General features: G+C 47.6%; 2 protein-coding genes across 2 annotated transcripts; both read left to right on the plus strand.

Annotated features, from left to right (window-relative positions):
* The first annotated feature begins 965 nt into the window (after positions 1-965).
* On the plus strand, positions 966-3,883 carry LOC135892197 (IgGFc-binding protein-like). The gene is made up of 4 exons (XM_065419909.1): positions 966-975; positions 1,431-2,029; positions 2,363-2,922; positions 3,853-3,883. The coding sequence occupies exons 1-4, from the start codon at positions 966-968 to the stop codon at positions 3,881-3,883; spliced, it is 1,200 nt and encodes a 399-aa protein (XP_065275981.1).
* A 49-nt stretch (positions 3,884-3,932) lies between these two features.
* LOC135892198 (IgGFc-binding protein-like) lies at positions 3,933-21,329 on the plus strand. The gene is made up of 12 exons (XM_065419910.1): positions 3,933-4,379; positions 6,329-6,893; positions 7,343-7,542; positions 11,114-11,506; positions 11,990-12,276; positions 14,165-14,430; positions 14,645-15,243; positions 16,053-16,254; positions 17,618-18,216; positions 18,534-19,098; positions 20,017-20,216; positions 20,928-21,329. The coding sequence occupies exons 1-12, from the start codon at positions 3,933-3,935 to the stop codon at positions 21,327-21,329; spliced, it is 4,725 nt and encodes a 1,574-aa protein (XP_065275982.1).
* Positions 21,330-23,195: the final 1,866 nt, after the last annotated feature.

Consider the following 23,195-nt stretch of genomic DNA (forward strand, 5'->3'; position numbering starts at 1 on the left):
TCTGGTTTGGCCAATGTACATGGCAGAGGGGCATTGCTGGCACATGATGGCATATATCACATTGGTAGATGTGCAGGTGAATGAGCTTGAATTGAGATGCAAACTAGATACAATCAATTTAGGCTTGAATCTATCTCCCCTTGTAAGTATTCTCACACTTCTTATCAAACTCTCTGTACTGGGCTATCTTGATTATCACTTCAAAAGTTTTTTTCTCTTACTTAATTGGCCTCTCAGAGTTGGTAAGACAGCTCCCACCTGTTCATGCTCTCTGTATGTGTGTATATATATCGCCTCAATATATGTTCCATTCTATGCATCCGAAGAAGTGGGATGTAGCCCATGAAAGCTTATGCTCAAATAAATTTGTGAGTCTCTAAGGTGTCACAAGTACTCCTGTTCTTTTTGTCCAGAGAAGGGTTGGAGATGCTTTAGAACAAGGGATGAGACAGCAGAATACGTTGTGGGGAGAATGGCTGACCCCAGAGGGGAATGCTGCAGTCTTGGAGAGCAGGACGTGATTTATTTTGTCAGAAAGGGAGGCTGAAGCAGGGGGTGAAGATAGGAATGGAAGAGAGTCAGGGATCTGCAGAGGAGGCACGTAACCCTGGTACAGCAGAGATGGCATTGTGCTATGTAGCCATCTGTCACTGGATCAGGCATGGACAGAAGTGACCAAAGGACATGGGGTCAAACCCCAAATGTGTGTAACCCTATGCTGGGTGGACAATACCTGCCTCTCACAGATACCTGAGGGGTCTGTCTTTTTCCTACACTTGGGCAATGCTTGTATAGCTGGTCATGCCAATAATGCCTCATTGAATCGAACGGTATGGAACTGTGATGTTTCAGGTGGGGGACAAGGACAGCATGGGAGATAGCACTAGCCTTCCCTAGGGTGAGGAGGAGATAGAAAAAGGTCTGATACAAAGAAAGGTGTTGAATGGTTTGGAGAACAGGACATGATGGTGAAGGGTAAATTCCTGAGGTAACTTGAGGACAAAGAGGGATGTTATGTCCTGGATTCAGAAATGGGAATCCAGGGAATATGGCTGAGGAGGGCAGTGATGTGTGAAATCCAGATGATGTATTGCTCCTGCAAGGTACAGAAGAGATACTATAATCTTTGGCATTGGCACAGGCAACTTTATGTAAGCAGTTGAATAAACTGAAACCCAGTAGTTCTCCCTACCTGCCTAACTCCCAGACTAACTAATGCAAACTGTGGCACTTCCTACCAATAAATAGGGTCTCCCTCTGTTCTGCCCCGGTCTAGACACCCACAGACTAGACTGCTGTCTGTGTTACAGCTAATAGGCCCAACCCTTCAACTGACTTCAGTGGGAGTTGCAAGTGCTCAAACATTGGTTCATTTATATGATTCAGCATGCGCTAACAATTTCCTCCTTCCTACCTTCCTTTGATTGTAGGGATCACTTGTCCAGAGAACAGCCATTATGAACCCTGTGCCACTGCCTGTCCTGCCAGCTGCATGGATTCCACTGCCCCCCTGTACTGCACCCAGCCTTGCAGAGAGGGTTGTGTTTGCAACAAAGGCTACATTCTCAGCGGAGCAGTGTGTGTGTCCCTGAGACAGTGCGGCTGCACGTTGAATGGTCAGTATCACCAGCTGGGAGAGGAGGTGATCCTGACAGACACCTGCAGCAGGAAATGCAGCTGCCGGCAGCCTGCCCAGCCCATGCAGTGCCAGGATCATGCCTGCAGGGCTCTGGAGACATGCAGCGTTGCGGATGGCATCCGAGGCTGTTACCCTGTGAAATATGGCACCTGCTGGGTGTTTGGTCATCCTCACTACACCACGTTTGATGGAGTCATGTTTGATTATCAAGGAGCCTGCAAGTACACCCTGAGCAAGTACTGTGGCCCCCCTGGGAAACTCCCCGACTTCACCATCAAAGTAGAGAATGTGCACAGGGGCTCCATTGTAGTGTCCTGGACGCACCTGGTAGAGGTGGATGTCTACGGTGAGCATATTGCCATAGCAGAAGGACAGTATGGCCAGGTGCAGGTGAGACAAGTTCCATGACTTCTCGTACATTTTGCTTTTCTTCCCAATAAGTAGCTGGGCAAGAGCCACACGGCCGCTCTAAATCAGAGTGGACGCAGCTGTCTTGAAGGGATGCTACACCAGTCAAGTACAAGCTGGAATGTGGTATTCTCTGGCTTCTCCCCCTTCTCCAACCATGGTCATGGCCCTCCCTGCCCCTGAGGTGGGGGAAGATAGCGTAAAGACTTCTACATGCCTGCTATGGAATCCTCATCACAGGGGGAATCCTGATTTTCCCATGCCAGACAAGCATCCTGTTCTTAAAGATTTCTTCATGTCTCGCTTTCCCCCTAGGTGAATGGATCCCTGGTCAATCTTCCCCTGGTCCTTGCGTCAGGTAAACTCTACGCCTATTTCAGCGGCTCAGCGGCTGTGGTTCAGACGGATTTTGGCCTTTCTGTGTCCTACGACTGGTCCTACTATGTGCTGGTTTCTGTTTCTGAGGCCTATTCTGGGTTCCTCTGTGGACTCGGTGGGGACTTCAATGGGAACCGGAGTGATGATTTTCGAACCCCAAACGGTTCTGTGGTCCATGATGCCGTCACCTTTGGCAATAGCTGGAAGGATGCCGACTCCCCTTTTCACTGCACGGCCGTTGGGCTCCCAACCCAATGTAACAAAGTGGAACTAGCCCAGTACAAATCTGAGCGCTACTGCGGGGTTATCACGGATACTACTGGGCCTTTTAAAGAGTGTAACCAGCCGGTTGCAGCGCAGGTTCACTTAGAGAGCTGCGTGAGGGATGTGTGCGCGACTCGGGGCAGCCACAAGACCCTGTGTGAAGTGCTTCGCAGTTATGCCCAGCAGTGTCAAAGTCGCAGCATTGCCATTGAGCCATGGAGACAACGGGCTGGGTGCGGTAAGCCCATGATTCCAAACACATGTTCTTTAGTAATATGTCCTCTCTTATTGAACAGCTCAGACATTAGCCTGAGCCACATTCGTAGAATCATAGAATCATAGAATATCAGGGTTGGAAGGGACCTCAGGAGGTCATCTAGTCCAACCCCCTGCTCAAAGCAGGACCAATCCCCAACTAAATCATCCCAGCCAGGGCTTTGTCAAACCGGGCCTTAAAAACCTCCAAGGACATTGGTCGGGGCAGGCTCTTCCTGTTCCTACATTCTGATGTTTTCCCTTTTAAAGATCAATATAAACATCTTTAGATGATGAAGACAAACAGATAATTTATTTCTTCTCTCCCAGTTTTCTGTGTTCAGAACAAATTAGCTTTTCTGATACAGTGTGGACTTGTACTCTTCCTGCTTTCAAATGTCAGGTCTCCCAAAGTGCCTTACCAAGGTATGAGCCAGCCCTACAATGCTGATAAAGAAAACGCAGAAGTCATTATTTTCTCAACAGAGCTCTTACATCAGATCCAGTTTGAAATGAATAAAATAATAATAAGCAGGAGAACAGTGTTTATCTTAGATGCAAAACGGCTATTTCTAATGGGGAGAATTTTGACAAGTGCCTATATGATTTCGGAGCAGAAATCCCACTTGGGATTCCTGCTCTAAGTTGCTCAGGTGCATTTCAAAATTCCAACCAAGATGAAATTATTTTTTTCACACAACTATTTATCCTAGTCTCTCCTTTTCATGCTCTGTCTTATTATCCCCATTTTCATTCCTTCCCTTGGGTTTACTGCCTGGAAGGATTCCCTGGAGCGTTCCTTCTGGATTTAACACTTCTCTTCATATCCCTTTCAGAGCTAATCTGCCCCCCCAACAGCCACTATGAGCTCTGTGGACCTTCCTGCCCGGCCTCTTGTGCCCACCCAGCTGTGCCCTCCCGCTGCTGGACTGCGTGTGAAGAAGGGTGCCAGTGTGACCCTGGCTTTGTGCTGAGTGGCACTGACTGTATGCCTCGGGAGCAGTGCGGCTGCACCCACAATGGCAGATACCACCTGGCAGGGGAAAGCTTCTGGGAGGGAGAAAATTGCCAGAGATTGTGCAGATGTGACGGCTCCTCCCACGCTGTCCAGTGCTCCCGCTCTGCCTGTGCCCCGGGGGAATTCTGTGGCACTCGAAAGGGGGTTTATGGATGCCACGAACGAACCAACGGCATCTGCTGGGCTTCTGGGCTGCCCCATTACACGACATTTGATGGGAAGCGATACAATTCCCAGGGCACCTGCAGATATGTCTTTGCTGAACTGTGTGGGGCATCACAGTCCTTACCCTTCTTCAGAGTGGAAGTGAAGAATGAAAACCTGCCCCATGTTCCTATGGCTGTGACCTCGGAGGTGTTTGTCCTTGTGAACAGGACTGAGATCCATCTGCAGAGAGGGCAGCACGGGACAGTCAAGGTAATTCACTGGGAAAGTATTAACTCAAAGAACTTAAATTGGAAAAAAAAAATCATTTCCCCGATTTTTTTCAACCTTCCCCAATAAACCAGTCACTGCAGCACTGCAATTTTTGCTCTACGCTAGCCCAGTTTAAAGGCAGTTTATAACTAAAATCCCCAATTAGGAGGACAGTATGGGTTTAATGTCTAGCTGCAAACCAGATAATAGTCAGGTTTCTCCCTAAATTCCTCACCCATGTTCACATTTGCACACCACAGACTTTATGTGCACACCACTCATAGAATCATAGGACTGGAAGGGATCTTGAGAGGTCATCTAGTCCAGTCCCCTGTACTCATGGCAAGATTAAGTATTATTTAGACCTGGGGTGGGCAAACTTTTTGACCCGAGGGCCACATCTGGAAATAGAAATTGTATGGCGGGCCATGAATGCTCACAAATTTGGGGTTGAGGTGTGGGAGGGGGTGAGGGTTCTGGTTGGGGGTGCAGACTCTGGGGTGGAGCCAGAAATGAGGAGTTCAGGGTGCAGGAGGGGGCTCTAGGCTGGGGCAGGGGAGTGGGGGGTGTGTGGGGGGGTGAGGGCTCCAGCTGGGGGTGTGGGATCTGGGGTGGGCCTGGGGATAAGGAGTTTGGGGTGTAAGAGGGTGCTCCGGGCTGGGACTGAGGGGTTCGGAGGGTGGGAGGGGGAATCAGGGCTGAGGCAGGGGGTTGGGATGCAGGAAGGGGTGCAAGCTCCAGCTGGGGGAGCGAGCTCTGGGGTGGGGATGAGGGGTTTGGGGTACAGGAGGGTGCTCTGGGCTGGGATCGAGAGCTTCAGAGGGCAGGAGGGGGATCAGGGCTAGGGCAGGGGGTTGGGGCACAGGGAGAGGTTCAGGGGTGCAGGTTCCGGGTGGTACTTAACTCAAGCAGCTCCCGGAAGCAGCGGCATGTCCCCCCTCCGGCTCCTACGCGGAGGCGTGGCCAGGTGGCTCTGTGCACTGCCTCATCCACAGGCACCGCCCCTGCAGCTCCCATTGGGTGCGGTTCCTGGCCAATGGGACCTGCAGGGGTAGTGCTTGGGGCAGGGGCAGTGTGCAGAGCAGAGACCCCTGGCTGCCCCTACGCGTAGGAGCTTGGGGGCGGGGGGTGGGCAATGCCGCTGCTTCTGGCAGCTGCGTGGAGTAGCCCCTGACCCTGCTCCCCGGCTGGAGCACTGGAGTGGGGCAAGCCCAAGACCCTGCTTGCCAGCAGGAGCTCGAGGGCCAGATTAAAACGGCTGGCGGACCGGATTCAGCCTGCGGGCCGTAGTTTGCCCACCCCTGATTTAGATCATCTCTGGCAGATGTTTGTCTAACCTGCTCTTAAAAATCTCCAAGGATGGTGATTCCACAACCTCACTAGGTAACTTATTCCAGTGCTTAACCACCCTGATAGTTAGGAACCCCACCCCCGTTGCTGCAATTTAAACCTATTGCTTCTTGTCCTATCCTCAGAGGTTAAGGAGAACAATTTTTCTCCTTGTAACAACCTTCTATGTACTTTAAAACTGTTATCATGTTCCAGCAGACAGAAGAATGACAGGATTCAGGGGCTGAAAGTTGAAGTTAGTATAATTCAAATTGCAGATGAGAGGAAACATTTTGGAAAGGAAGCATTGTCACAGTGAGAGTAATTATCTATGGGAACAGCTTCCCAAGAGAAGTGGTTGATTTATTCTCACTTGGAGTGTTCCTATGGAGAGTCGTATCTTTCTAAAGGACATGCTGTAATTCAACCACAAGATATTGGGCTCGCTGGTCTCATTCATGTAGTAGAGAAGAATTATTCCCTCCACTGCAGGAATTACTGAGTGAAGTTTTCTGGCCGGGGTCATGCAAGGGCCTCAGAGTAAATGACCAGAATGGTCCCTATCTCTGACTGCATAAATTCCTGCATTGATCTCTTTGGTGCTATTTTCCCTCACTCAGATTGATGGGGTGACTCTGACTCTCCCGGTGCGTCTCCAGAGAAGAGGAATCGTCGTTTATCAGGATGGGTTTCATACCGTTGTGCAAGCCGACTCTGGGCTGAGTGTCAGCTACGACCTGGCCCACAGCCTCTTTGTCAGCCTCCCCCCTGAGTACCGAGGCCACACCTGTGGGCTGTGCGTGAACCTCAATGGAGCGGCTGAGGATGATTTTGTGATGCAGAACGTCTCCCATGGGAAGGACGCCTTCCACTTGGCTTTGGCTGGGAAGTCGGAGGATGTCCCTGGTTGTGACGATGGCTGCCCTGATTCCTGCCCTTTGTGTGAAGAGGAGGAAAGTCTGGTGCAGTCCAAGTCCCGGTGCTGGGTGATCCAGGACCCTGATGGGCCGTTCTCCACTTGCCACTCCCAGATTGACCCAGGCCACTATCTGTCTGATTGCATCTTTGACCTGTGTGTGTCAGGAGGGGAGAGCCGTGCCCTGTGCGAGTCCATTCAGACATACGCAGCCGCCTGCCAGAGAGCGAATGTCTCCATCTCACCTTGGAGGAATGAGTCTTTCTGTGGTAAGGCAGCACTGTGTAACTGTGCTATTGGACTGTGTGCACCGCGGTGGTGGTCTGGCTTTCCTTACGTGATACTCTATAGCAAATTACATGAATATTTGCAGCAGGAACTCAAATTCCATCGTTATCCAGTCCCCAGTTAACATCTGCCAAAGGGATTGTAGACATGTCAAAGACAAGGTCTGAGTTATATTCTACAGGAGGAGAAGATCAGCCAGTTCTAGGGTGTCACTCTCTTTCCAGGGTGAATTCAGAGCCATCAAAGTAAAGGACCCACAGTCTTCTATGTTAGGTTTTCTTGTCCTTCGTTATTATTTTGAAGAGGAATTTGAGAGTCATTGAGCCCAAAGCCCTCACTAGTAACAGTGGGAGTGTAAGATACAGTCATGCCAAAGTTTCATACCCATCCAAATCTCTGAACAATTTTCCTCTTCCAATGCTCTTCACAGACCCTCGCTGCCCAGCAAACAGTCACTACAAGCTTTGTGAGCATCCCTGTCGGGACCTGTGTGCAGGCTCCTTTCTTGAAAATCACTGCAGCTCCCTGTGCTCTGAAGGGTGTTTCTGTAATGACGGGTACCTGCGGAGTGGGGATCAGTGCGTCCTGCCAGGGCATTGTGGCTGTGAGCACGACGGACGCTACTATGGGGTGAGTTTCCACTTCTCTCTCAGACCTGACAACTCAGGACAGTGAAAAGACAGTATGAGAGAGAATCTAATTTGCTTTAGTCAAGGACTATCTAATCTAATCTAATCTTCTCTTCCTTTCAAGGAGATCAGAATATTTATCATAGATATGTAGTGCTGGAATGGTCCATTAGACGTCATCAGGGCCAGCCCCCTGCACTGAGGAAGGACCAAGTAGACCTTGGACAATCCCTGACAGGTGTTTGTCCAACCTGTTCTTAAAAACCTCCAGTGATGGGGATTCCAGAACCTCCATTGGAAGCCTGTTGCAGAGCTCAACTACCATGTTCTTTACTCTCCACCTGAATCTCTGGTATTGGGCACTGTCAGAGACAGGATACTGGGCTAGATGGACCGTTGGTCTGAGACTGTGTGGCAGTTCTTATGATCTGATGTTCTTAACTTGCAGGAGAAATTATGCTACTTGATGAATCCCTGCAATAAAACCATGCTGACAATGGGGTGGTTTTCCCCCCCCCCCCCAAATTATCCCCCTACCTTTACAATGGGCAGCCCCAAAACTGTCACTCCAAGAGGTGTGAACTGTGCCATTTGTTGCAGCCAGGGCCCCAGGAGGCCAGGTATGGTGGGGCAGCCTCCCACCCTTAAAAGCAATCCTGGATGGATTGTAGGTCAAGGAGTGTGTGCAGGGAGGAGGCAGGGTTGCAGGTGTTTCTAGAGGAGATTGGGGATGGAGGAGTTTAATGGCTGGAGAATAAGTTAATTTGGCTCCTGTATTCAGGACTGGTCGCTGGGGAATTCAGGGTGAGTGAGGGAGCTGTGAGCAGGGAGAAGACCAGATTGGAGCTGGCACCTGCTAGAGGTTGTGACAGATCATAGAAATATACAGCTGCAAGGGAACTCGAGAGATCATCAAGTCCAGCCCTTGGCTGAGGCAGGACCAAGTAAGCCTAGACCAGCTCTGACAGGTGTTTGTCCAACTTATTCTTAAACACCTCCAATGACGGGGCTTCCACAGCCTCCCTTGGAAGCCTGTTCCTGTGCTTAATTACCTTTATAGATAGAAAGTGTTTTGTAATATCTTCATCTCCCTTGCTGCCATTTTGAGCCCATTACCTACCTTCAGTGGATATGGAGAACAATTATCACTGTCCTCTCTATAACAGCCTTTAACATATTTGAAGACTTATCAGGTCCCCACTCAGATTTCTCTTCTCAAGATTAAGCATAGCCAGTTTTTTCACCTTTCCTCATAGGTCAGGTTTTCTAAACCTTTTGTAATTTTTGTTGCTTTCCTTTCAACTCTCTCCAATTTGTCCACATCTTTCCTAAAGTGTGGTGCCCATAACTGCACATAGTACTCTACCCGGTGCAGAATAGAGTGGGACAGTTACCTCCTGCGACTTTCATACGACCCTCCTGTTAATAAACCCCACAATTATATTAGCTTTTTCGTAACTGCATCACATTGTTGACTCATATTCAATTTGTAATCCACGATAACCCTAAAATCCTTTTCAGCAGTACTACCTCCTAACCAGTTATTCCCCATTTTGTAACTGTGAATCTGATTTTTCCTTCCTAAGCAAAGAACTTTGCACTTGTCTTTATAGAATTTCATCCTGTTGAATTCAGACCAATTCTCCAATTTGTCATGGTCATTTTCTATTCTAATCCTGTTGTCCAAAGTGTTTGCAACCCCTCCCAGCTGGGTGTCATCTGCACATTTTATAAGCATGCTTTGCTTCCCCCCCGGGACCCCACTAGTTACCCCCTCCCAGTTCGACAGTGAACCATTGATAACTGCTCTTTGAGTACGGTGTATCAACGAGTTGTGCACCCACCTAATAGTAATTTCATCTAGACCACATTTCCCTAGTTTGCTTATGAGAATGTCATGTGGGACTGTGTCAAAAGCCTGACTGAAATCAAGATCTATTCCATCTACTGCTTCCCCCCCATCAGGTTTACTAGGCCAGTAACCCTGTCAAAGAAGGAAATTAGGTTGGTTTGGCATGATTTGTTCTTTGCAAATCCATGCTAGCTATTCCTTATAACCCCATTATACTCTAAGTACTTAAAAATTGGTTGTTTAATATTTTTTCCAGAATCTTTCCAGATATTGAAATTAGGCTGACTGGTCTATACTTCCCTAGGTTCTTTTTGTTCCCTTTTTTAAAGATAGGTTCTATGTTTGCCCTTCTCCAGTCCTCTGGGATCTCACTCGTCCTCTATGAGTTCTTGAAGATAATTGCTAAAGGTTCCAAGATTGCTTCCACTGGTTCCTTAAGTACCCTAGGATGAATTTAATCAGGCCTTACCAATTTGAATACATCTAACTTAGTTAAATATGCTTTAAACTTTTCTTTCCCTATTTTGGCTTGTGTTCCTTCTCTCTTGTTAATATTAGTTGTGTTGAGTCACTATTAACTTTTTAGTGACGACTGAAGCAAAATAGGCATTAAACACCTCAGCCTTCTTGATGTCATGAGTTTTTAGCTCTCCTTCCCCACTAAGTAGAGGACCTAAGCTTTCCTTCATCTTTCTCTTGCTTCTAATGTATTTCAGGAACCTCTTTTTATTGCCTTTTATGTCCCTTGCTAGGTGTAACTCATTTTGTGCCATAGGGAATGTCTATACTACAAAATTATGTTAACCTAATGTCTACACTATGCTCCTTCTGTCAGCAGTGCGTGCCCGCACCAGGAGCACTTGCACCGATTGAACTGCCAGTGTGGGGCATTGTGGGATGGCGTCTGATGGTTGGGATGATTTAGTTGAGGTTGTTCCTGCTTTGAGCAGAGGGTTGGACTAGATGACCTCCTGAGGTCCCTTCCAACCCTGATATTCTGTGATTCTGTGATTCTATGAAAGCCAGCAACAGCCAATGTAAGCAGTGCAGTGTCTACACTGACACTGTGTCAACCAACTACATCGACATTGGCTCTATGCCTCTCATGGAAGTGGAGTTATGAAGTCGGAGCAGCAGACAAGTTACATCGGCAGGAGTGAAATTTTAGCGTAGACACGTAGAGTTAGGTTGATGTAAGCTGCCTTGTGTTGACCTAACTCTGTAGTGTAGTCCAGGGCTTAGCCTTTCTGATTTTGTCCCTATGCTTGTGCTATTCATTTGTACTCCTCCTTAGCAATTAGTCCATTTTACCAAAGAGCTCCCAATGAAGCCATATTGGCCTCTTAGTATTCTTCCTATCTTTCCTTCGAATCAGGATAATTTGCAATTATGTGTTTAATATTGTCCCCTTGACAACCTGCCAGCTCTCTCTCTCCTCTCTCTCTCTCTCTCTTTTTTAAGTTCATTGTCCTTATTCTGCTGTACTCATCTTCCTTTCCTCAGAATCATCACTTTTGCCAAAATTGCCCCACCTTCAGATTCGCTACCAATTCCTTCCTGTTGGTCAGAATCACGTATAAAATGACTCTTGATGAGAATTGGGGCTTGTTTCCTGTTTGTGTCTCATTTCTCAGATTTCCTTAATGTGTTTGTTACAATATTTTGATGATGTTTTGATTTTTTTCTCCCCCTTCTCTTTCAATCTCTCTCTTTATCCCAGGTTGGGGACTTTCTCTGGCTCGCTGATTGCACCCAAAGGTGCAGCTGTGACTCCTCTGGTACTTTCTGGTGTGTCCCCGCCAGCTGTCACCCCGGCCAGCAGTGTGCTGTGAAGGACGGGAAGTTGGGCTGCCAGAGCCAGCTGACCACCTGCACGGTGACAGGGGACCCTCACTACTTCACCTTCGATGGGGCTGTGGCCCATTTCCAGGGCACGTGCGCCTACGAGATCTCACATACCTGCAACTCCTCCCTCGACTTCTCCTTCCGGGTGGTGGCCGCAAACAGGAATTTCCGGAATCCCCGGGTCTCCTTCATTTACCGAGTGGAACTTTGGCTCAGAACTGGCCGTTTTAATTCCCACGTCGTTCTGGAGCGAGGCAAAGACGTTCTGGTGAGTTGAGCTCTTTGACCCATTATCAAAAAAGGGCAACGAAGAAACAGACACAACTGGAAGGAGAATCTAATACGGGCAAGGTGACTAGGTGAATTCCATAGCTAACCAGAGAGGGGATTGCTATTAACCTCAATAGTGACTTTCCTGTGAGCTCCTACTGCTTCTGAGCTCTGAGCTGGAGTTGTGCTTTTGTGATCCCTGCTCCTTGTAAACTTGCTGAGACTCCTCTCCTGTGAGTCCTGCTCAGCTGGGCATGATAGCTGCACTCAGCTCCTGCTCTGAGTGTAGTGAGGTATTGTGTAACTGAGCGGCAGAGCCGCTCCCTGTATAACATCTCTGTGAATCACAGGATGCGCTTACATGGCTGGTATCTTGGTGCCATGCTGCTGTGGAAGGAGATTCCCTTTGTAATCCCTTGTGAACAGAGGTATTACCCAGTCAGGATAGTACTCCTTAGTCGCAGGCAACTGTTTGTTACAGGTTGATAGTGTGAAGACTCCTTTACCAGCTCAGCTGGGACCTGTGGCCAACATCACAAGGGTGAAGGACATGGTGACTCTAAAAGCAAAGGCCAACGTGGAGATCCAGTTTAATGGCCGCCATGCTTTGTTTGTCCGTGTGGGCCCGGAGTATCGGGAGCAGCTGTGCGGGATGTGTGGGAACTTCAATGGGGATCGCAGGGATGATAAAGTCATGCCCAGTGGGGAGAAAGCCCAGGATGACGCAGAGTTTGGGAATACCTGGACCTCTGACATCAGCCCCTCAAGGTGTGTTTGTTATCTATTGATCTTCCCTTCTTTGTCTGTGAATGCCTGTTTCCATGACCACATCTGTCCTTCTCCCTACACTTTGTTGCTCTAGGAGTTTGTCTACACCGCAAAAGAAACCCCATGGCAGTGAGCCTCAGAATCCAGAGGGGAGGGTTTCAGAGCCCAGACTCTAGCCCAAGCAGGAAAAATGTCTACACTGCTATTCTTAGCTCCACAGTGCAAGCCCCATGGGCTTGAGCTAGTTGACCTGGGTTCTGACTGTGGGGTTTTTTGTTTGTTTGTTTGTTTTTTTGCCATGTTAGACATCCCCTAAAATATCTTCTCTTTCTCTGGAAGAAAGCTAGTGTTGTGCCTATATTTAAAAAGAATAAACAGAATAGCCCAGGTAATTGTAGGCCTGTCACCTTGACATTGATTCTGGACATAATAAGGGAATGGCTAGAACATGACTAAAATAAATGTTTAAAGGAGGGTAATATAAGTAATGGGAATCAACACTGTTTTATGGAAAATAGATCTGTCAAACCAGATTGGGGGGGAGGGATAGCTCAGTGGTTTGAGCATTGGCCTGCTAAATCCAGGATTGTAAATTCAATCCTTGAGGGGGCCACTTAGGAATCTGGGGCAAAATCAGCACTTGGTCCTGCTAGTGAAGGCAGGGGGCTGGACTCAATGACCTTTCAAGGTCCCTTCCAGTTCTAGGAGATAGGATATCTCCATTAATTTATTTTTTATGTTTTAATTTAAACCAACGTGATATATTATTTTGATGAGAGTACAACTTTGATTGATAAAGATAATAGCGTTGATTTAATTTACTTAGGCTTCTGTAAGGCATTTGACTTAGTACTACACAAGATTTAGAATAAAAACCGAGAATGATACAAAATGACTCTGGCTCACATTAATGGGTTAAAAAGGGGCTAAGTGAGAGGTCTCAAAATGTAACTGTAAACGTGGAATTGTCTGTGTTTCCAGTGGGGGGAGTGGTAAATAATGAAGAGAGCAGGTCAATGATATGGAATCAGGGCTTAATTTGTTCCAGGGCTGAGCCGCAGCACCTCTAGGCTCGGCAGTTCATAGCCCCAGCAGCACCTCTGGGCTTCCTGCATCAGTTAGGCACCTAACTGCTCGAGCCTCAGCATCTCTTTCATTACAAATTAAGCACTGTACAGAATGATCTGGATCACTTGGTAAGTTGGATGCAAGCCAAGAGGATGCAGTTTAATGTGGCCAAATGTAAAATTATGCACCTAGGAACAATGAATGTCAGCCATACTTACAGGGGGAGGGACTCTGCCCTGGGAAGCAGTGACTCTAAGGGGATGTCTTCACTAGCCGTAGCTCTGTAGTCGCAGCTCCGGCGCTGGGAGAGAGCTTTCCCAGTAAAGCACGGATTTGATAGCAGCCTTCAACTACCTGAAAGGGGGCTCCAAAGAGGATGGAGCTCGGCTGTTCTCAGTGGTACCGGATGACAGAACACGGAGCAATGGTCTCAAGTTGCAGTGGGGGAGGTCTAGGTTGGATATTAGGAAAAACTATTTCACCAGGAGGGTGGTGAAGCACTGGAATGGGTTACCTAGGGAGGTGGTGGAATCTCCATCCTTAGAGATTTTTAAGGCCCAGCTTGACAAAGCCCTGGCTGGGATGATTTAGTTGGTGTTGGTCCTGCTTTGAGCAGGGGGTTGGACTAGATGGCCTCCTGAGATCTCTTCCAACTCTAATCTCCTATGATTCTATGAGAGTGGGGAAGGAAGAATTTCTGTAATAAGCCTTGAGCCATGTCAGAAATTGGTCTGTACATAGACAGATGTTCTGACTCTATAAAAAGATGCTTCTGGTAAAAGAAATAACCCTGTAACTGGTATTTGCATTACACTTTCAGGTGTAAAAATGACACTGGCAACACAGAGGCATGTACAAAATTGGCTGAGTTCCAGCAGCTGTGTGGGATCCTAACGAACCGCTCCGGGCCTTTTTCTGAGTGTCACTGGCACGAGAGCCCAGTCCCTTACTATGAATCCTGTGTCTACGATCTCTGCCAGTATGGCCTGGGCAATCACATGCTGTGTGCAGCTGTCGAATCCTATGATGAGATATGTGCCTTTCACGGTGTGAAAGTAGCAAAGTGGAGGCAAGGGCTGCGCTGTGGTAAGCAACAGGGGGTCTTTTGTTTTCCTCTCAATTCATAGAGCCCTCAAGGTGGATTGAGAAGTTACGCCATTGAAGAAATCATCAAAGAAGCTCCTCTTGGATACTCAATAGTGAAAAGAATCTTAGTGGTTGTGGGAAATTTGTAACTTGTTTGTAAAACACTCTCAGCACCTGTATGTACAGGTGACTCTTCATCCCTTTTCTTCCCTAGGTGTCACCTGCCCAGCCAACACCTATTTTGACTTCTGTGGCCCTCCCTGCCCTGCCTCTTGCATCAGCCTTAATTCATCCATCCAATGCACCAAGCCCTGCGTGGCGGGATGCTTCTGTAGGGAAGGCTATGTTCTGGATGCTGGACGCTGTGTGCCTGTGAGCCAGTGCGGCTGCATGTTGAATGGTCAGTATCACAAGCTGGGAGAGGAGGTGATCCTGACAGACACCTGCAGCAGGAAATGCAGCTGCCGGCAGCCTGCCCATCCCATGCAGTGCCAGGATCATGCCTGTGGGGCTCTGGAGATATGTAAAGTTGTGGATGGCGTCCGAGGCTGCTACCCTGTAAAATTTGGTGCCTTATGGGTGTTTGGCCACCCCCACTATCACATTTTCGATGGACTTGCTTTTGACTCTAAAGGTACCTGCAAATACACCCTGAGCAAGTACTGTGGCCCCCCTGGGAATCTCCCTGACTTCACTGTCCAAGTGGAAAATGAGCACAGGGGCTCCATCACGGCGTCCTGGACATGCCTGGTGGAGCTGGATGTCTACAGGGAGCATATTGCTGTTGCAGTGGGACAGCACGGCCAAGTGCAGGTGAGAGCTTGAATTTAATTTTTTTCCAACTTCTCTTGCTGTTGTCCCCTTATTAACATTCAGTGGGGGTGTTTTGGTTGGCTAGCTCCCAGGACTAAAAGAATAGGGAGAGGCCAATGCTCCAGGTCAGCCTGATTGACAGGGCGGGCAAGCTAGTCAGGGAGTAAGGAGGCCAGGATGGGGACAGGGATTTGAAGGCAGGTCCTCTGCCTAAATTTCACCTCATCAGCTGGACACTCTTCCCCAAGTCAGTGTATCCCCCCAGTACTTTCCCCTGCCCCTCTACCAGCACTGAAGCAATCAGCTGACATTAGGAACCAACGGGTGGATTTTCAGAGGGACGGAGCACTTGCAGCTGCTGTCAGCTTTCATGGGAGCTGGAATCCCTGAAAATCAAGCCACAGAACAGAGAAGTCCTGAACGTTCTCCCCTGTACAAAGAAAGTGAATTGCAAAGGGGTTGCTCATGTCTCTCCAGAAGCCTAAAATCAAACCACTGCAATGAATGGTGCACCCTGGCATGTGGTACCAATGTGCAGGGACTGGTATTCAGGGTGGGCAGAGACCCTGTTTTTAAAAGGTGAGAGGGGATGGGAGGAGACTGCAGAAGCAAAGAAGTGAGGGGCTGGTAGAACACCGTATGAATAGGCAGAGAGTTGTACGTACATCACACTGGCATACACCAACACATTTTGAAGCAAAGGATGATCTAGCATCAGCTTTAATGGGCTAAGGAAGGAGATTATTATTTGCAAACATGATGCCGATTCTTCAGGACCTTTCCTCATCATGCTGAATTCTTCCCCTTAGGTGAATGGATCCCTGGTCAATCTGCCCCTTGTCCTAGCATCAGGTAAACTCTATGCCTATTACAGCGGCTCATCTGTCATCATCCAGACAGAATTTGGCCTCTCTGTATCTTATGACTGGTCCCACTATGTGACAATTACTATACCTGAGATTTACTCTGGGCTGGTCTGCGGGCTCGGAGGAGACTTCAATGGGAACCAAAGTGATGATTTCAGGATGCCCGATGGATCTGTAGCTCCGGACCTTGTCTCTTTTGTGAATAGCTGGAAGGATGTCGATTCCCCTTTCCATTGCACAGCTGTTGGTCCACAAACTGAATGCAACAAAGGAGCTAAAAACAAGTACAGAATTCAGAGCTACTGTGGGATCATAACAGACATGGAAGGACCTTTCAAACGTTGTAGCAACCTTACTAATGCTCAGATGTTGATGGAGAGCTGTGTGCATGATCTCTGTGCCACCAAAGGCAGCCACAAAACACTCTGCGAAACGCTTCGGAGTTATGCTGTGCATTGCCAAAGTCACGGCATCACCATACAACCATGGAGACAACTGGCTGGGTGTGGTAAGCCACTGATTTCAGGAGAGCTTTCATGAATGGTAACCCACAAATTCCTCACATTTTTTTAAATCACTCAACCACTGGGCATGGGAACATTGAGTAGATTCTCCATTGATTTGCACCTTCTGCAGCCTTTGTGCACGTTGGGTAGTCAACACTCCTTTTGTGATGGGATAACATTTTAAAGCCATTTAACTCTCAAATCATATGGGTTTAAATGACCATACAAGGTGAACAGCACCAGAGAATAAGAACTTCTCTGTCTTCTTTTTTTTTTTTACCTTCTGTGAATAATGATAGCGCTTAGACTATAGTGGACCATTAAAATCTTCTTTTCTGGTTAGCTGCAATAGAGTATATTGACGTTCCAGATGTAGAGCAGAGTTTGGTTTCCTCAGTTCTAATTATGGTGTCCCAAGCACCCAGAAAGCAATGAGATAGATATTCACTGTGCTTTGACTATATAGAGAAATGCAGCAGATATTGTTCTCCCAGGAATGGTATGTACACAGCCTCAGACATTAGAAATAATTTTTATTGAATGAGACAGTTTTAGCCAGGACACTGCTTTAATCCCCTACTCTTTTTGAGAAATGCCAAGGGATTTTTAAGTGTCTCCTGGACAGCTACCAGATTTAGGCAGAAGGGGTTTTATTTTCAACAACTTAAATAGAATAGCATTCTCTATAATTTCTCAGGGATTTTCTGCCAATGTGATGGTGTTGGCCTTTCTGTGAAAGTTATGGTCCAGCCAACAGTGCTAGCCACAGAGGTGTAATAACACACTTGTATCACTTAGTAAGTATATTAATTATAAAAAACACGATTTTGTAACAGAATACAAAACCTGAATATCTATCAAGAAATACACATTACAAAGGAATATTCATTTATGGCTCTTTCCTACTTCATTTTTATTTCTTTTATTATATTTCCTGCCTGGGAGGATCCCCTGGAGCGTTCCTTCTGTATTTCTAACCGCAGTTCTTCATGTCCCTTTCAGAGCTAACCTGCCCCGCCAACAGCCACTATGAGCTCTGTGGACCTTCCTGCCCAGCCTCTTGTGGCCACCCAGCTGTGCCCTCCCGCTGCCGGACTGCGTGTGAAGAAGGGTGCCAGTGTGACCCTGGCTTTGTGCTGAGTGGCACCGACTGTGTGCCTCGGGAGCAGTGCGGCTGCACCCACAATGGCAGATACCACCTGGCAGGGGAAAGCTTCTGGGAGGGAGAAAATTGCCAGAGACTGTGCAGATGTGACGGCTCCTCCCACGCTGTCCAGTGCTCCCGCTCTGCCTGTGCCCCGGGGGAATTCTGTGGCACTCGAAAGGGGGTTTATGGATGCCACAAGCGAACCAACGGCATCTGCTGGGCTTCTGGGCTGCCCCATTACACTACCTTTGATGGGAAGCGATACGATTTCCAGGGCACCTGCAGATATGTCTTTGCTGAACTGTGTGGGGCATCACAGTCCTTACCCTTCTTCAGAGTGGAAGTGAAGAATGAAAACCTGCCCCATGTTCCTATGGCTGTGACCTCGGAGGTGTTTGTCCTTGTGAACAGGACTGAGATCCATCTGCAGAGAGGGCAGCACGGGACAGTCAAGGTAATTCCATGGGCCTATTGCTCTCTGGGAAAGCAGATAAATTAGCGATAGACATTGCTAGCTCATCTATTCAATTACTTCCCCCCCCCCATCCCAGTCAGTGCAGAAGTATTTATTGTCATCTACCCTCCACTGCCTTGTTCTGGAACAATAAATATAGAGGATTAGTATCAAGCCATTCAAACAGACAGAACACTGTATTGTTTTCCCTCATTTCCTCAACCACCTGTAGGCCTTCCTCTTCTGATTGTGGCATTGAACTGTCTGCAGGATTCATTCCCAGGAATAATCTCTTTGCTGCTATTTCTCTCAATCAGATTGATGGGGTCACTGCGACCCTCCCAGTGAGTGTCAATGCAGGAGAAATCATCATTTACCAGGCTGGACTGTACACGGTAGTGAAAACAGAGTTTGGGCTGAGTGTGAGCTACGACCTGGCCCACAGCCTCTTTGTCGGCCTCCCCCCTGAGTACCGAGGCCACACCTGTGGGCTGTGCGGGAACTTCAATGGGGCTGCTGAGGATGATTTTGTGACGCGTAACGGCTCCCTAGGGAAGGATGCCTTCCACTTCGCTGCAGACTGGAAGTCGGAGGATGTCCCTGGCTGTGACGACGGCTGCTCTGATTCCTGCCCTGGGTGTGAAGAGGAGGAAAGTCTGGTGCAGTCCAAGTCCCGGTGCTGGGTGATCCAGGACCCTGATGGGCCGTTCGCTTCTTGCCACTCCCAGATTGACCCAAGCCACTATCTGTCTGATTGCATCTTTGACCTGTGTGTGTCAGGAGGGGAGAGCAGTGCCCTGTGCGAGTCCATTCAGACATACGCAGCCGCCTGCCAGAGAGCAAATGTCTCCATCTCACCTTGGAGGAGCGAGTCCTTCTGTGGTAAGTGACCACAGTTTCCATGTAACTAAACACATGTATTTTTGCAAGTTCAGACAGACAAATCAAACTCAAACACAACATCCTAATATAAACCACACACAAAGAACGACATTCAAACAACATTCAGGTTGCAAAGCCAAGCGGTGCAGGGTTGGGAAATGCCAGTACTAAGGTTGCCCATGCAACCGGCATTCAGCCTCTTGTGCATAATGCTGCAGATTTCAGAGTAGCAGCCGTGTTAGTCTGTATCCGCAAAAATAACAGGAGTACTTGTGGCACCTTAGAGACTAACAAATTTATTAGAGCATAAGCTTTCGTGGGCTACAACCCACTTCTTCTCTGAAGAGGAAGTTCTCGATCCCACCCTTATACAATAAATACTTTATGTACGTTTCGTTGTATTCAGGCTTGTTTGCCAATCATCCCCCCTCAGACACAGTAGTAGGGAGGGATCGTCTCTTATATTTCTTCTTCCTCTGGACTTGCGCCAGGAGCTTCTAGTAGAGTCATGTACACGGAACGACAGGATCAATTTCCTGTGACTACAGAGCACGGACTCACCTTCCTGGGCAATTTCGGTTCTTCCCATCTTGCAGTTCTGGGTTTCTTTGTCGATTGGGTGGGGGCTGCTCTCCCCTTTAGACTGCACAGAGAAGCCTTCTAACTTCTGAAACCCTCTTTTAAAGTGGGAATTTCGAAGGAACTAAGGGAGTTGGGGTTCAAATGCCACTGAAATTGAACTCTTTGAAGCCCACTTGAAAATCCCTGTTTTCAAAGTAAGGAGCCTGTAGCTAAGTGAAAAGCAATGGGTTTGCTACTGTGAAATCTCTGTTTGCGTTTTCAATCCTGAGTTTTGTTTGGATAATTCCAGCGATGAGCCGATAGTGACCCAGGAACTTCCAATTCCCTCTTTTATAGCCCTTTCGTGCCCCCCGCACAGTCACTATGAGCTCTGTGAGACTCACTACAAGGACATGTGTGCTGGGTCCTGGCTTCAGAAGTACTGCGGGCACACATGCTCTGAAGGGTGTTTCTGTAATGACGGGTACCTGTGGAGCGGGGATGAGTGTGTCTTGCCAGAGCACTGCGGCTGTGAGCACGACGGACGCTACTACGGGGTGAGTTGATAGTTCACACTCTGACTAGACCACATGGGGGAATTTGGGAGCATTTGAACATATGGCAGAAAATCTATTTTCTTTTTTTTCCGAGAGTAGAGAACCTGCTTTTCCACTAGCCCACACATCCCATGGGGAGTATCTGAGATACAGCTCATCGGGAAATGTTCTGTTTTCCAATGAAAAGTTTCAGTGAAACATTAACGTTTTCAGCATCAACATTTTTCTTCAACAGTTTTGATGTTTTCAGCTTAAAGTCAAATTCTGGCTAAATATTGAAAAGTTTTGATGTAAAACCAAATAGGTTCAATTGTTGGCCCAAATCATTTGTTTTTCAGTTGCCGGAAACCAGATTATGTTCACTGTTTTTTTCTCATCAAAACCTGAATTTTTTTGTCAAAATTGGACATTCCCCCAGAAATTTTTGTTGTTATGAAAAAGTCCTTTTACGTTAAAAAAAAAATGTTTCAAATGGAAACTTCCATCCAGTTCTAATCTTAGTCCATGTCACTTTGAACACTTTCTTTTCTCTCTGTGTTTGGTCAGCTCCTCTTGCTTTCTAGCAAAGCAGAGAGATACCTAACAAAGAGCTTTGGTACATTTTGGTCTATCTTGGTTCTGAGATTTCCTCTGGGATTTGGTTAAGAGGTTGTGTTGGTGATGATGCTGATGATGAGGATAATTTATTTCTTCTCTCTCTCTCCATCCCAGATTGGAGACCACGTCTGGTTCTCTGGTTGTACCCAGAGATGTAGCTGTGACTCCCGAGACCATTTCCGTTGCTTCCGAGCGAAATGCTACCCAGGCCAGCAGTGTGCTGTGAAGAACAGCAAGCTGGGATGTCAGAGTCTCTTGACGACGTGTGTTGTAACAGGGGATCCTCACTACTTTACATTTGATGGGGCTGTGGCACATTTCCAAGGCATATGTGACTATGAGATCTCCCACACCTGCAACTCCTCCTTGGACTTGTCTTTCCGCGTGGTGACAGCAAACAGGCATTTCCGGAATCCCCGGGTGTCTTTCGTTTACCGAGTGGAAATTTGGCTCAGCACTGGCAATTTTAATGCTCATATTGTCCTAGAGAGAGGCAAAGCTGTCCATGTGAGTTGACCTGTATAATAATAATAATTAATAATAATAAATATTGTGTCTAGTGGTTTCACCATGGGTGTTTAGAGGCAGAAGGATTCTTCTGTGTCTCAAATACAGAGAGAGACTTTTCTCCTAGATTTCTGTTTCCAGTTGTTTCAGGAGTCAGGCAATAACTGTTTCTTGTTGTGTGGGATTTTACTTCTGGTCCCATCAATATTTTCAAGAGTGTAGTGATTGGCGGTGGATCAATGTTTGGGTATTTCACCCGAGGCATCAGAAGGAGCCTCATTATCCAAGGGGAGGTGCTCAGCATTTTCTTAAGGTCAGGCCTTGTGAGGTGTCACATTCAGTATCCCAAAATGGAGGAAGTCTAAATGATTGGTGACTTCAAAATCTTGATCATCCTTGTGACGGGTTACCGCCCCCCCCTCCACTCCGGGGTGCCACCTGATATACTGGGGTACCACTGAGCTCGCCTGTTTTGCCAGCCTGGGCTTCCTTACACTGTCCTGCCGAACCAGGCCCTCAAAAAATAAATAATAAATAATTAATGGAGATATCCCATCTCCTAGAACTGGAAGGGACCTTGAAAGGTCATCGAGTCCAGCCCCCTGCCTTCACTAGCAGGACCAAGTACTGATTTTGCCCCAGATCCCCAAGTGGCCCCCTCAAGGATTGAACTCACAACCCTGGGTTTAGCAGGCCAATGCTCAAACCACTGAGCTATCCCTCCCCACTCAAGCCTCCTCCAGCCCACACACAGGTAGGGACACGCCCAGCTGCAGAAAGGCACAGACACTGAAACCAGCTCTGCCTGGGAAGTCTCAGCTCAGAAGCGGCCCAGCACTCAAGTGCACACCTCCTCTGGAGTGTGAACCCAAAGTTATATCGCCTTGCGCTGCAGAGAGAACTGTGCGGCGTAAGCTCATGACATTTGTTCCCTCCCGCAATGTGGAGGAAGATCTGCACAGCTTCCCCCCCCACACACACACACCCCAGTCATGAATTCCACAAACTGGTTTTAGAGAAAACAAAAACAAGTTTATTAACTACAAAATATAGATTTTAAGTGATTCTAAGGGATAGCAAACAGATCAAAGCAGATCACCAAGCAAATAAAACAAACACAATATAAGCTTAAGATACTAAAAAAACTGGTTACAAGTTGTAGTTTCTCACCCTAGATGTTGTTGTTTTAGACAGATTGCAGAGGTTCTTGCAAGCAAGCTGCTCTTGCTTGCAGCTTAAAACTCCGGGTATTTCTTTCACAGGCCAGACACCTTCCCAGCCACAGCTCAATCCTTCCCCCCCCCCCCCCCCGTCTTTGTTTCTTAGATGTTCACAGCAGTCACCCTGGGCAGGGATTCAGTGAAGAACGAACGCTGATGATCTCACTCCCCTGCCTTAAATGGGATGTACATATGGTGGGAATCCTTTGTCTTTCAGTGTGATTCCCACCCCCTCAGTGGAAATATCCTGGTATTCTATCATGGAGTCCAGTACCTGATGACATGACCCTGCAGTGTCAAAGCAGCCATGAGTCAAAGGCTGTTTGTAACATCTCAGGAAAGTGAGAGATTAGCATCTTCAAAGACCTATTGTTCTCCCTAGTGGTCTATTGACTTGTTTCCAGCTAGCCAGATTGCATTTTGTCTGGTGGGCGTTCCCCATGTGCAAACATTTTTGTAGAACAGATATATATATATATATGGAGATATACCTATCTCGTAGAGCTGGAAGGGACCCTGAAAGGTCATTGAGTCCAGCCCCCTGCCTTCACTAGCAGGACCAAGTACTGATTTTGCCCCAGATCCCTAAGTGGCCCCCTCAAGGATTGAACTCACAACCCTGGGTTTAGCAGACCAATGCTCAAACCACTGAGCT

Source organism: Emys orbicularis, chromosome 20 (genome assembly GCF_028017835.1).
Source record: "Emys orbicularis isolate rEmyOrb1 chromosome 20, rEmyOrb1.hap1, whole genome shotgun sequence".
In the NCBI taxonomy this organism is placed as follows: domain Eukaryota; kingdom Metazoa; phylum Chordata; order Testudines; family Emydidae; genus Emys; species Emys orbicularis.